The sequence below is a fragment of the Petaurus breviceps genome, unplaced genomic scaffold, assembly GCF_028583685.1.
Source record: "Petaurus breviceps papuanus isolate PSGF00001 unplaced genomic scaffold, PetGlider_PUasm1.0 90537, whole genome shotgun sequence".
NCBI classification, from domain to species: Eukaryota; Metazoa; Chordata; class Mammalia; order Diprotodontia; family Petauridae; genus Petaurus; species Petaurus breviceps.
The window spans coordinates 326114-340470 of record NW_027187271.1 but is presented as its reverse complement, the minus strand read 5'-3'; the positions used below and the strand labels follow the sequence as shown (position 1 = coordinate 340470).

The 14357-nt window shown below is 40.3% G+C and overlaps 1 protein-coding gene across 1 annotated transcript in view; it reads left to right on the top strand.

The window, feature by feature from the left end:
* The first annotated feature begins 3722 nt into the window (after positions 1-3722).
* Positions 3723-14357, top strand: part of VMO1 (vitelline membrane outer layer 1 homolog) — a 181968-nt gene continuing 171333 nt past the window's right edge. Inside the window, exon 1 of the mRNA XM_069063164.1 lies at positions 3723-4533. Coding sequence (XP_068919265.1) covers positions 3998-4533 — 536 coding nt within the window. The 5' untranslated portion in view covers positions 3723-3997. The remainder of the gene's footprint in view (positions 4534-14357) is intronic.

Genomic DNA, 14357 nt, shown 5'->3' with positions numbered 1-14357 from the left:
TCATCAATCTGGGTTCAAGGAAGAAATAACATATTACATTAAGTATAAAAAACTTTCATACCTTACAGGTAGCAGAAGAGGGGAATCTCCTACTCTCTGAGCTTGATAAATCTAAGAAAAGGGGGAGGTGGTTGGAAGGGAGGGAAGAAGTAGTAAGGGAGAAGGATAGGAAAAGGGAGAGGGTCTGATAAAGAGGGAATACTGAGGGAGGTGGTGGTCAAAAGGAAAACTCTTAAGGAGGGGAAGGGAGAATGGAAAAATAAAAGCATAAACAGGGGAGGGAATAGGATGGAGGGAAAGACACAGGTAGTAATAATAACTGTGAATGTGAATGGGATGAACTCTCCCATAAAATGGAGGTGGATAGCAGAAAGGATTAAAAACCATAATCCTACAATATGCTGTTTACAAGAAACACATTTGAAACAAGGGGGATACACACAGGGTAAAGGTAAAAGGCTGGAGTAAAATATATTATGCCTCAGCTCAAGGAAAAAAGAAAGGGGTAGCAATCCTTATCTCAGACAAAGCAAAAGCAAAAATAGATCTAATTAAAAGAGATAAGGAAGGAAACTATATCCTGCTAAAAGGCACCATCAAAAATGAAGCAATATCATTACTGAACATTTATGCACCAAGAGATATGGCATCCAAATGAGATGTTCTCAAGGAGAACTTAAGGGAGTTAGAGGAAGAAATAGATAGCAAAACTATACTAGTGAGGGACCTCAGTCTCCCTCTCTCTGAACTTCATAAATCCAACCTCAAAATAAACAAGAAAGAAGTTAAGGAGGTGAATAGAATCTTAGAGAAGATAGATATGGTAGACCTCTGGTGAAAATTGAATGGGAATAAAAAGGAACATACCTTCTTAGTGGTACATGGCACATACACAAAAACTGACCAGGTACTAGGGCATAAAAACTTCACAATTCAGTGCAGAAAGAAAGAAAAATTAAATGCATCTTTCTCAGATCATGATGCAATAAAAATTATATGTAATAAAGGGCCATGGAAGGATAGACTAAGAACTAATTGGAAACTAAAAAATTTAATCCTAAAGAATGAGTGAGTCAAATAAGAAATTATAGAAACAACCAGGAACTTCATTCAAGAGAGTGACAATAATGACACAACATACCATAACTTGTGGGATGCAGCAAAAGCAGTTCTTAGGAGAAGTTTTATGTTTCTGAATGCATACATAAATAAAATAGAGAAAATGGAGGTCAGTAAATTGGGCATGCAACTGAAAAAGCTAGAAAAAGAAAAAATTGAAAATACCCAATTAAATACTAAATTAGAAATAATGAAAACCAAAGGAGAGATTAATAAAGTTGAATTTAAGAGAACTATTGAATTAATAAATAAAACTAAGAGCTGGTTTTATGAAAAAATAATAATAAAATTGACGATCTTTTGTCAATATGAGAAAAAAGGAAAAAGATAACCAAATTATAAGTAGTGAAAATGAGAAGGGTGAATCTACCTCCAATGAAGAGGAAGAGGAAATTAAAACAATAATTAGGAATTATTTTGCCCAATTTAATGCACATAAATTTGACAATCTTAGTGATGTGGATGAATATTTACAAAAATATAAATTGCCCAGATTAACTGAAGAGGAGGTAAACTACTTAAATAACCCCATCTCAGAAAAAGAAATTGAGGAGTGGCTAGATGGCACAGTGAAAAGAGCACAGGCCTTGGAGTCAGGAGGACCTGAGTTCAAATCTGGCCTCAGATACTTAACACTTACTAGCCATGTGATCTTGGTCAAGTCACTTAATCCCAATTGCCATGCCCTTCCCCCTCCAAAAAGCAAAAAGAAAGAAAGAAAAGAAAAGATATTGAACAAGCCATCAGTGAACTCACTAGGAAAAAATCTCCAGGGCCAGATGGATTTACTACTGAATTCTACCAAACATTTAAATAACAATTGATTCCAATACTTTACAAACTATTTCAGAAAATTGGAGAAGGAGTCCTACCAAATTCTTTTTATGACACAAATATGGTACTGATACCTAAATTGGGAAGAGACAAAATGGAGAAAGAAAATTATAGACCAATTTCCCTCATGAATATAGATGCAAAAATTTTAAACAAAATATTAACAAAAAGATTACAGCAACTTATCACTAGAATAATACACTTTGATCAGGTAGGATTTATTCCAGGAATGAGAGGGTCATTCAATATTAGGAAAACTATCAGTATAATTGATCACATTAACAACAAAACTGGCAGAAACCATATAACAGAAAAGGCTTTTGACAAAATACAACACCCATTCCTACTAAAAAGTATACTAGAAAGTATAGGAATAAATGAAATCTTCCTTAAAATAATAAGTAGCCTCTATCTAAAATCATCAGCAAGTATTATATGTAATGGGGATAAGCTAGAAGCATTTCTAATAAGATCAGGGGTAGAACAAGGATGTCCACTATCACCCCTCTTATTCAATCTGGTACTAGAAATGTTAGCAGTAGCAATAAGAGAAGAAAAAGAAATTGAAGGAATAAAATTAGGTAAAGAAGAGACTAAGCTATCACTCTTTGCAGATGACATGATGATATATTTAGAGAATCAAGTAAAAAACTACTTGATATAATAAATAAATTTGACAAAGCTGCAGAATATAAAATAAACCTACATAAGTCCTTGGCATTCCTATAGATCTCTAATGAAATCCAACAGCACTAGATAGAAAGAGAAATTCCATTTAAAGTTATTCTAGAAATTATAAAATATTCGGTAATCTACCTGCCAAAACAAACCCAGGACTTATATGAACACAATTACAAAACACTTTTCACACAAATAAAGTCAGATCTAACTAACTGGAAAAACATCAGTTGCTTGTGGCTGGGTCAAGCTAATATAATAAAAATGACAATTTTACCTAAATTAAATTATCAAGGGAATTAATGAAACTAAATTAAACTATCAAGGGAATTAATGAAAAGAAATGCTAGGGAAGGTGCCTGGCCATACAAGATTTTAATCTGTATTATAAAGCAGCAGTCATCAAAACAACTTGGCTGAGGAATAGAGTAGTGGATCAATGAAATAGATTGGGTAAACGAGACTCAGCAGAATTACTATACTCAATGACTATAGTAATCTACTGTTTGATAAACCCAAAGACCCCAGTTTTGGGGGTAAGAACCCACTATTTGAAAAAAACTGTTGGGAAAATTGGAACATAGTATGGCAGAAATTGGGCACAGACCAATATCTAACATATACCAAAATCAAGTCAAAATGGGTGCACGATCTACCGTGTTTCCCTGATAATAAGACACTGTCTTATTATGTTTTTTTGGAAAGAAAAACACCAGAGGGCTTATTTTCAGGGGAGGGCTTATGTTGTCCTGCCTCAGCTCTCCTCCGAGGCACTGCTCTCAATGGCGCCAGCAAGCAAATCACTGGGGAAGAACAGAATGACGTGCTCACTGCTACAGCTCTGATTGGATGCAGCTCAGAGCGCGGCGTGCATTTCACCGGGGGGGGGGAGATGGTGCATACATAGGGTACCGTAATGTAGCGTGTAGCACAGGGGATCACCTTCACTACAGTAGCAATCTCAATAGGGCTTATTTTCGGGGGAGGGCTTATTTTAGAGGAGTCTTACACAGTAAGGGGAGGGCTTATTTTCGGGATAGGTCTTATTATCGGGGAAACACAGTAGGTATATGTGATAGTAATGGCAATTAAAGATTCCCCTGTATTGGCTTGGTTTTCAAATTGATTGTATTAAAACCCAGAGTTTGTTAATCCCACCTGTGGGATGGGCTTGTTGATGTGAAAAGAAAGTCCTGAAGTGGGAGGAGCTGGTGATGTAGATTTGGAGAGACAAGAGAGAGGCGGAAGTTCTTTTCGGGAAGCAGCACCTCGTGGAGGGAGAGAGACTAAGAGATTGCTGGTGGCCGCTTTGAATTGCCCTGGACTTTTGAGACCTGCCCCCTGAGCTGCCAAGGACTGAGGAGACATGGCTGTTTTGCTGGTACTTTGTCTGTCTGTTTTGATGTTATTTTGCCAGATTTGTCCACTGGTGAAAGACTGTCCTGTTGAAGAAGTCCTGGAACCTGGCATTTGGTTAAGAAGGCCTGAGACTGTCCTGCAGACAGAGAGTGAATACTGTCCACTGGTGAGGGACAGTACTGAGAGTGAATACTGTCCACTGGTGAGGGACAGTACTGTTGTTGCAGGGGTCTGGAGACTGTCCGGCAGACAGAATGAATACTGTCCACTGGTGAGGGACAGTGCTGTTGTTGCAGGGGTCTGGGAGCCTTTCTGTTGGTTCAGAAGCCCTGAAGAAGGATTTTCTTGTTGTATGTTTACAGAAATCCTGGGAGAGGGCTTTGCTAATGTGTTCAGGGGTTCTAGGACTGTTCTACAGACAGAGGATAAATTCATGAAGGGACTGGCAATGTATCTTATGGCCTTGCTAAGCCTTGTCTCCCCAGGAACTAAGATTGCTGAGAACTTGCCTCGTGTCAAGATGAAGAAAAGACCTCCATTTGGGTATTAAGTGCTGTGTTTAAACTTGATGTAACTCTGGGGTAGATTCAATTGTGATCCAGGGGTGGGGAACTTTTGACCTTTTTGTGTTCTATGGTTGAGTAAATGAATGTATTTTACTTATGTTTGGAAACTAATCTCCATTTGAGAAGAGGGGTTTTGTGGTGGACCAAAAGAAGGTATAGCCTAGGGGTGGAGTAGAACAGAGACTTTGTAATTGATTGAATGATTGGAAAGTCCTGGGGTGGGGTAGGCCTTGGAGATGATTTAATCACACTTAGTAAATGCTGTATTTTGAATGATGTCATGTTTTGATCTTCTCTGTTCTGGGTTTGTTACTGAATAAAATAGAGAGCACCTATGCTGGTATTTTGAACCTGGGAAGTTGCCTTTGCTTGTTATTACATTACAGTATAAAGGCTGATACTGTAAAGAATCTGGGAGAGCAAGGAATAGTTTACCTATCGTATGGAGAGGGGAAGATATTATGATGAAACAAGAGTTAGAGAGTGTTATAAAATACAAAATGGATAATTTTGATTACATTGAAATGTTTCTGTACAAATAAACCAATGTAACCAAGATTACAACCAGTGTCTCTGATAAAGGACTCATTTCTAATATATATATATATATATATATATATATATATATATATGTGTGTGTGTGTGTGTGTGTATATATATATATATATATATATATATATACACACAAAGAATTGAGTCAAATCTAAGAGAAGTTGCTAGATCTTGTGTTATCCTGATTGTGTTTCCACAATACTCAAATTGTTTCTTCCTGACAGTTTGTAATATTTTCTCTTTGAACTGGGATTCTCTGGAATCTGTCTATAATATTTCTAGAAGTTTTCTTTTTGGGATCTTTTTCAAGAGGCAATCAGAAGATTTTTTTCTATTTCTATCTTGCCCACTGGTTCTAGAATATTAGGGCAATTTTCCTTGAGAATTTCTTTTTTTTTTTTTAAGCAATTGGGGTTAAGTAACTTGCTCAAGGTTACACGGCCAGTTATTTCTGGGTGTGGTGCTAAGGATATGAGCCTGGATTTGAGTCCCAAGTCACCCTGATACTGGGGACAGTGCTCTTACTCGCTGAGCCACCTGGCTGCCCCTAAGCAATTGGGATTAAGTAACTTGCTCAAGGTTACATGGCCAGGTGTTTCTTGGTGGGTGCTAAGTGTCTGAGCCCAGATTCTATCCCCAGGTCATCCCAACCCTGGGTCCAGTGCTCTTACTCGCTGTGCTACCTGGCTGCCCCTTGAGAATTTCTTGAAGGATGATTTCTAGGCTCTTTTTTTGATCATGGCTTTCAGGTAGTCCAATAATTTTTAAGTTATCTCTCCTGGATCTATTTTCCAGGTCATATCATTGAAATATCAATGAGATATTTCACATTGCCTTCTATTTTTTTCATTTCTTTGGATCTGTTTTATAGTATCTTGTTTTCTCATAAAGTCATTAGCTGCCATTTGCTCCAATCTAATTTTGAGGGAATTATTCTCTTCGGTAAGTTCTTGAAATTCGGTTTCCATCTGGGCAATTTTTTTTAAGGCATTCTTCTCCTCATTTGGCTTTTTGGGCCTCTTTTGCCATTTGATTTAGTTTATCTTTTAAAGTGTTATTTTCTTCAGCATTTTTTGGGTCTCCTTTAGCTGGCTGTTGACTCATTTTTCATGATTTTCTTGCATCATTCTCATTTCTCTTTCCAATTTTTCCTCCACTTCTCTTACTTGATTTTCAAAATCTTTCTTGAGCTCCTCCATGGCCTGTAATCAATTCATATTTTTCTTGGAAACTTTTGATGCAGAAGTTTTGACTTCATTGACTTCTTTTGCATGTTTTGATCCTTTTGTCCCCCAAAAAGGATTCTGTGGTCTGATTGTGCTTCCTCTGCTTGCTCGTCTTGCCAGCCAGTTACTTAACTTTTGAGCTCTTTGCCATGGTAGAATTCTGCTTCCAGAGTGGAGAGAGCTATGTTCCAAACTGCTGGGGTTTTTGCAAATGTTGTTAGAGGTCTTAGGAGGGCACCCTCTTTTACAGCCACCACAAGCTCTGGCACACTGGCATTTCTCTTCCCAGGACCACTAGCCATGACAGCAACCCAGATCCAAGCAGGTCAAAGCAAGAGCAATTACCCTCTGAATGGTCACTTAGTCCCCCTAAGATATGCAGGCCAGGAGTTCCAGAGGCAGCCACCTGGCAGCACTGCGCCTCCTCCACCTCTCACACTGGGGGCAGGGGCCAGACCACAGTCTTCAGCCACCCAGTTCCAATACAGTTCCCCACTGACCTTTTACTTTCTCTTTGGTGTTTATGGGTTGAGAAGGCTGGAAGCAGCCACAGCTGCTGGTGATTCACTCTATTCAAGTCTGCTCTGGGTGGTTTGGGCTGCTGGTTCAGGTGGCCCTGGGCTGGGACCATGCAGCTCCCATGGGACTGTGCTGGGCTCCCAGGCTGGTGGGCCTGGACCTTTCCTGTGGGCCTGCTGGGGGCTGCCTTCAGCAGATTTGTTTCTCTCTGTCACTTTGTGGGTTCTGTAGCTCTAAAAGTTGTTTAAAGTCATATTTTACAGGTATTAGAGGTGGTTGGTGTGGAAGCTCATGCAATTTCCTGCTTCTACTCCACCATCTTCTGTTTTCCCCCTTTGACCAAATTTTTAGGTCAAAAATTTCCTACTTTATTTCTGATAATATCAGGGTTCCGAGGGGAGTACTTGTATCATCTCCCCCTGTTAGATTACTATCACTTCATTCCCATTTAGTCTCTCATGGTTGTTTATTCATATTTCTCTTCATACTTGTGTTTGGATTCCAAAGTTTCTACTCGGTTCTGGTCTTTTTCATCAGGAATGCCTGGAAGTCCTCTATTTCATTAAAGGTCTATTTTCCCCCATACAATTATGCTCATTTTTGCTGAGTCAGTTATGCTTAGCTGTAAGCCTTCAGTTTTTTCCTTATAGAATATCATATCCCAAGCTTTTCATTTTTTTTTATTGTAGTGGCTGCTAAATCTTGTGTGATCTTGACTATAGTTCCTTACTGCTTGAATTCTTTCTTTCTGGTTGAATGCAGTTTTTTTCCCTTTGACCTGGAAGCTCTGGATTTTGGCTATAGTGTTCCTAGAAATTTTCATTTTGGACTTTCTTTCAGGAAGTAAACTGATGAATTCTATTTTTGCATTGCCCTCTGATTCTAAGAGACCAGAGCAGTTTTCTTTTAAGATTTCCTGAAGTATGAAATTTAGGCCCTTCTTTTGGTCACAGCTTTCAGGTAGTTCCATGATTCTTAAACAATCTCCCCTTGATCTATATTCTAAGTCAATTTTTTTCTTATTCTACCTTACACTTTCTTCTCTTTTTTCCCAGTATCTTGACTTTGTTTTAATATTTCTTGTTGTGTTGTTTCATGATTTATTGACTTCAATTTGGTTAATCTTAATTTTCAGGGAGTCTGTTGCTTGGGGAAAGTTTATATTCCTTGTGCCTAGCTGCTAATTCTCTAATTCTATCTTACATGGCAATAATTTCTTTTTAATTCTTTTCTTGTAGTGCTCTAATTTCATTTATGAAATCATTTTAAATCTTAAAAAAGAAAACCAAGCCTCTTGCTTTAGTTCTTCTAAGACTTCAATTTGAACCTGTGCCCAAATTATGTTTTTCTTTGAGGCTTTGCTTTTAGATGTTTTAGAGTAATTCCTTGTTTTCTGGGTTCATGTAGCCTGTCACCATAATAGTTCTTTGTGGTGATATTCTTATTTGTTTGTTTGCTGATTCTTCTAGCTTTACTTTCTCCTGATCTTCAGACTTTGTGTTAGAGCCAGGCTCTGAACACTTCTGGAAGGAATGTTTGGGTCATACTAGTTCCTTTTGTGTTCCCTTAGGTCTTTCTACTGCTTTCTTGGGATATTGAGTATTGTGTTATTCCAGAATTTCAGGAATAGCTCAGGTTGCACACCTTTCAGTGTGCCCTAAATAATGTTATTTAAGGTGAAGACTGATTACTGCCTTCTGGTGTGAGCTCTACAATGTCCTAACCTAGGTTTAGGTCTGAATAACACAACTGTTATCCAGTTTGTTAATCAGTTTGCCCTGGTTGCAGTACCAGTAGACTGCTGTGGACTTAGCTACTTTCAGCTAAAAAATTTCTGCAGTTTCAGAGGAACTGTACTTCAGGATCCTCTTTGGATGAGCTACCTATCCTGGTTATTTTTCTCTAGACTTCAGAGTGGCCCTGCACCCTGGGTCAGAACAACAAAACTGTTGTTTGCTTCTGTTCCTGATCCTTTCCTAGTACACAGCTTCTGATCCACAACAATTCTTTGCCCTGGATTCAAGTCTCAGGTCCCTCCCCAATTCCAGTTTACATAGGGTACCCAGCTCTCAGATATAAGCAACATTGATTCTAGTTGGTATCTCTTCTTATTCCCTGCATCAGAGCACTCTGTGCTCGATTTAATACTTCTTGTACAGTCACAGGTCCTTCTTCAGACCCTGTGCTGGGAACAGCCCTTGGTTAGACTCTTCATTCTTCATGTTTTCAGACCTCTCTTTGTTGCCTTGTGTAGAAATGAACTGGAAGAAAGTTACTTTTGTGATTTTTTTTCTTGGATTTTCTAGTGAAGATTTGGTCTGGTGAGTTTTCTATATTTCTGTAAAGGAGTTCTGAGAAGGAGCTGGTCTCTACTGCTTCCTCCTACCCTGCTCTGGTCATTCATTTACAATGAAGGATAAGGATGATTAGGTTTGGTCTCGGTGATTTATACTGGGATTTCATGCCTTTTTTAATAATTTTTTTTGGGGGGAAGGCAATTGGAGTTAAGTGACTTGTCCAAAGTCACACAGCTAGTTAAGTGTCAAGTGTCTGAGGCTGGGTTTGGACTCAGGTCCTTCTTAATTCAGGGCCAGTGGTTTATTCACTGGGCCACTTAGCTGCCCCCATGACTTCTTCACAAAATGTAAGGAGCTTAGAGGTTGCAGCTCCCCACAGCAAGCAGAAGCAAGGGCAGGACAGCAGGGAATCCATCTTTAGATTGACGACCACAGTTCAAGTGATCATGGAGAGAGAGGAAGGGAAGCCAAGAATTTGGATTTGGCAAAGCACTTTGATCCCTCCCCTCCCTTTCCTTCTGTATTTTTAATATTGGGCTCAGCTTGTATCTAGGGGTTTATGGGTAGGATACTAAGTGATTGGCTCTGGTCTTTATTTATACAGTTCTGGTCTTTTATCAGGGATACTTAGGGGGTACTTAAAATTGCATTAAAACTTTGGCCCACCTGGTATTTCTCCAGCTTCACTTCTATTGTGGAAATGGCTCATTGTGTTCCCAACAATTTTCCCTCCAGGGTTCCCAAGCTAAGCACTGGTTGAATCTATTATTTCCAGAACCACCTGGCCTCTCTACTTGAGTTACTTTGCTCATAAGATAAATAAGATGTTTGGCATTTATTGTGCTTAAATCAATGTCCTATATGTATATAGACAGAACAATTATGGAAGGACAAGGGAAAGAAGGAAGATGATAAGCACAGACACTGAAATATATGCGATAAAGTTTTCTGACTGCAAGGAGTGAGAGAGTTTCTTGCCCAGGTATCTGGAGAAAGCAGATAATAAGTACCTTGGGTAGGTGGTGGAAGGAGGAGGAAGAAGGGATAACTTCTGTGATGAGAGGTTGTCTCACCCAACCAGAGCTTTTTTGCAATTGGTTCTCACAGTCCCTGTAGATGTAGGCTTGGGAAACCTGTAGGGTGTAAAGGCAAATAAGGGTTATGGGATTTAAAGATCTTCCATGCCCCATTGGACTTGCTGATGTAGCAGGAAGGGGTGGGGGGTGGGGCAAGAGGAAATGGAAGCCAAACTAGAGTTTCTATGGTGACTGGCAGTGGCTGCAGCAGTAGCAGCAGTGGTAGAGGTAGCCTCGGAGGTGGAGGTGGAGGCACCAACCCCTTTTTGAGCCAGCCAGAATTTCTGCTAAGGACTCTTGCTGAGGACTGCCCGCCGGAGCTGCTAGGAGCATGCTTCCTGGATGATGATTAGTTGCTGTGAGTGGGGAGAGGAGGCCCTTTGCCTGAAGTAGCTTGTTCTGTTTTAAAGGCTTGAGAATGTGGGTGCTTTCTACTTTATGTACCTGTGCCAATTTCATAACTACTCTGATGGCTTTGACTTTCTGGTTTTGGGACTCAGTCATTTGGTATTTTAATAAATGTTCTAGCTTTATCCCCCATATAGAGAGCCTGGTATATTTGGTGATTAATAACCACATCAGCATATTTATAATTTGCCCTAGGCATTGTGAATATTGCATTGCTGATACAGGTCATGACCTTTGGAAGTGGACAGTCCATCTACCATTTAAATTCCAAGCCTCTCTCTCTTCTATCTATCCTCTATTGATCACCCCAACACACACACACACACACACACACACACACACACACACACATGCTCTACAGTGGCTATTAACCTGGGTATGGAATGGAAGTTGCACATGTCGGTCTTTGTTGAGTGTTTGTTAGAATTCAGTAAAAGATCATGGGATTTTTTTTGTTTGTTTTTTTAACTTTGTCACCTTGAATCAATCTCTCCAAATCCTAACCCTGCTTTTGTGACCAGCTTGTTCTTGGCCTAAGATACTAAAATATAATTTCCTAACATTCTATCTCTCTCTACCAGGACCTCCAACTTTTATATCCTTCAGGACTCTTCCTAGGTCATCATCCTTTCCCTAACCTCCTTTTTACTTCCTTCCAAATGTAAAGGGAGTGTGTGTGTGTGTGTGTGTGTGTGTGTGTGTGTGTGTACAGAAGGGAGACTTTGATTCCTTCCTAGAGGGGAGCAGGGCATTGGTGCCATAATGCTGGGCCAGTTTGCTCTCCTCAGAGGGACTAACAGGCCAGAATTATGTCTATATGCTTCCTTAAAATTGTGAGCCTAGGGGAAGTTATTGTTATTATTTTTTTTAGGTTTAAGGCCCTTTTCTTAATATAGACAGAGTAGCTCTAACTATATTGGAAGGCTTGACTTCTTTCCTGCCACACTCGAGTTTTACAAGGCTCTCACAAATATCTAATGTATAAACTCATCTATCTGAGCAGATAGCAAACAGAAATAGAAGTTATACAGATTATACAGAATGAGAAGCCTGGACATGTCCACCTGGAGGCTTATGCTTGGTTATCTACTTAGGAAAAAAAGCATAAAAGGCATTCAAGGGCCTGAGGGCAAGCTTGCCTACTGGAATTCCCCCTCCTTTAGTGGCCATGTAAGAGTGATTGACATTCCTCCCCACTCTTCCATGGATGTATCAAGTAATATGATGCCCAGCTGGAAGATGGAAGGTAGAAGGGATTCTCTTTTTAAGTGAAACAACATTTTGGCCCACTGTCACTGTCACTGGCTAAGGGACCACTGAGGATTTTTTAGGTCATACTAAAGCCAAACCATTTCAGTTCTAAGTCAGCACCAAATCCCTGGAAGTGTTCAGAAGACTTCTTGGCTCAGACTTCCTTTTGTTGTGGTGGGGGCTCTGCCCACATCAAAAACTGTTGGGGTCTCATGATGTATTGTGATAGAACTGTCTCAAAGAATTCAGAGTTGGACCACCTCTAATCCAAGTATAGGCATTTGTGGAGGTTGATGCCTCTCATGAAGCTGGCTAAGTTCCAAGAGGAATCAGCAACAAAGAGAAAACAAGATGGATTTTTGTAGAGTAAGATGCAATTACATAACAGAAATTACAACTATTAAAAAGGCAGGAGGGGTTTGTTAAGGGATTAGGTAATAGGGGAGGGGTCCCAGCCCTAGTGGAACTGTGCATGCAATTATCCACAATGCATACAAAAAAAACCCATTGGGGGGGTATATATGTACCATAATGGTATTATAATAAACCTTTCTAGGTCATAAGTTCACTCCAGGTCAGTTCTTTATTATTACTTCACAGGTGCCTACTTAGTGAAAGTCCCTTCTATTGTTTTGGAGTCCACATCCTGCTTGGGCATCTGTGATAGTAATGGCAATTAAAGATTCCCCTGTATTGGCTTGGTTTTCAAACTGATTATGTTAAAACCCAGAGCTTGTTAATCCCACCTGTGGGATGGACTTGTTGATGTGAAAAGAGAGTCCTGAACTGGGAGGAGCAGGTGACTTAGATTTGGAGAGACAAGAGAGAGGCAGAAGAACTTTTTGGAAGCAGCACCTCATGGAGGCAGAGAGAGAGACTGAGAGAATTGCTGGGGGCCACTTTGAATTGCCCTGGACTTTTGAGACCTGCCCCCCGAGCTGCCAAGGACTGAGGAGACATAGCTGTTTTGCTGGTACTTTGTCTGTCTGTTTTGATGTTGTTTTGCCAGATTTGTCCACTGGTGAAAGACAGTCCTTTTGTTGAAGAAGTCCTGGAACCTGGCTGTTGGCTAAGAGCTCCTGAGACTGTCCTGCAGACAGAGAGTGAATACTGTCCACTGGTGAAGGAAAGTGCTGTTGTTGCAGGGGTCTGGAGACTGTCCTGCAGACAGAGTGAATGCTGTCCACTGGTGAAGGACAGTGCTGTTGTTGCAGGGGTCTGGAGACTGTCCTGCAGACAGAGTGAATACTGTCCACTGGTGAAGGACAGTGCTGTTGTTGCAGGGGTCTGGGAACCTTTCTGTTGATTCAGAAGCCCTGAAGAAGGATTTTCTTGTTGTATGTTTACAGAAATCCTGGGAGAGGGTTTTGCTAATGTTTTCAGGGGTTCTAGGACTGTTCTACAGACAGAGGATGAATTAATGAAGGGACTGGCAATGTATCTTGTGGCCTTGCTAAGCCTTGTCTCCCCAGGAACTAAGATTGCTGAGAACTTGCCTCCTGTCAAGATGAAGAAAAGACCTCCATTTGGGTATTAAGTGCTGTGCTTAAACTTGATGTAACTCTGGGGTAGATTCAATTGTGATCCAGGGGTGGGGAACTTTTGACCTTTTTGTGCTCTGTGATTGAACAAATGAAGGTACTTTACTTATGTTTGGAAACTAATCTCCATTTGAGAAGAGGGGTTTTGTGGTGGACTAAATGAAGGTACAGCCTAGGGGTGGAGTAGTATTTAGAACAGGGACTTTGTAATTGATTGAATGATTGGAAGGTCCTGGGGTGGGGTAGTACTTGGAGATTATTTAATCACACTTAGTAAATGCTGTATTTTGAATGATGTCATGTTTTGATCTTCTATGTTCTTGGTTTGTCACTGAATAAAATGGAGAGCACCTATGCTGGTATTTTGAATCTTGGGAAGTTGCCTTTGCTTGGCATTATATTACAGCATCCTGGTGGTGCTGCTTTCTGATTGGCTGAGTATTATGGTCTTGTCTGGGACCAGATCAATGTTGTTGTGGTTGAGCACATGGACATACCTGCTGTTTCTGTGAGAAATATGAGGAATGGGTCTGGGGGCAGTGCCTAGGTAGAGGCAATGGCTGAGATCCCATCACATGAACACACTTGCTTTCTGTGAGAAATATGAGTTTATGGACACACCTGTTGTTCTAGTGAACAGTGAGGCATATATGAAAACGTTAGGCTACTGAGTGTGGGGTGGGGTGGTGAGTGGTTAGGTAGGTGCAGTGGGCCTGCTGTTCAGTGGGGCCTATAAGGAAGTTAGAATACTGAGGCTGGGGGCAGCTTTATTGGGATTCCATTACTTGGGATGGCAATTCAACCTCTACTATTTTACCCAACTTCCAGCACTTTCAGTCAAACTGGTCTTCTTGCTGCTCCACATATGCAACATTCCATTTCTAACTCTCCTTGCTTTCCAACAGGTTGACCCATATCTCCCCCCACCAAG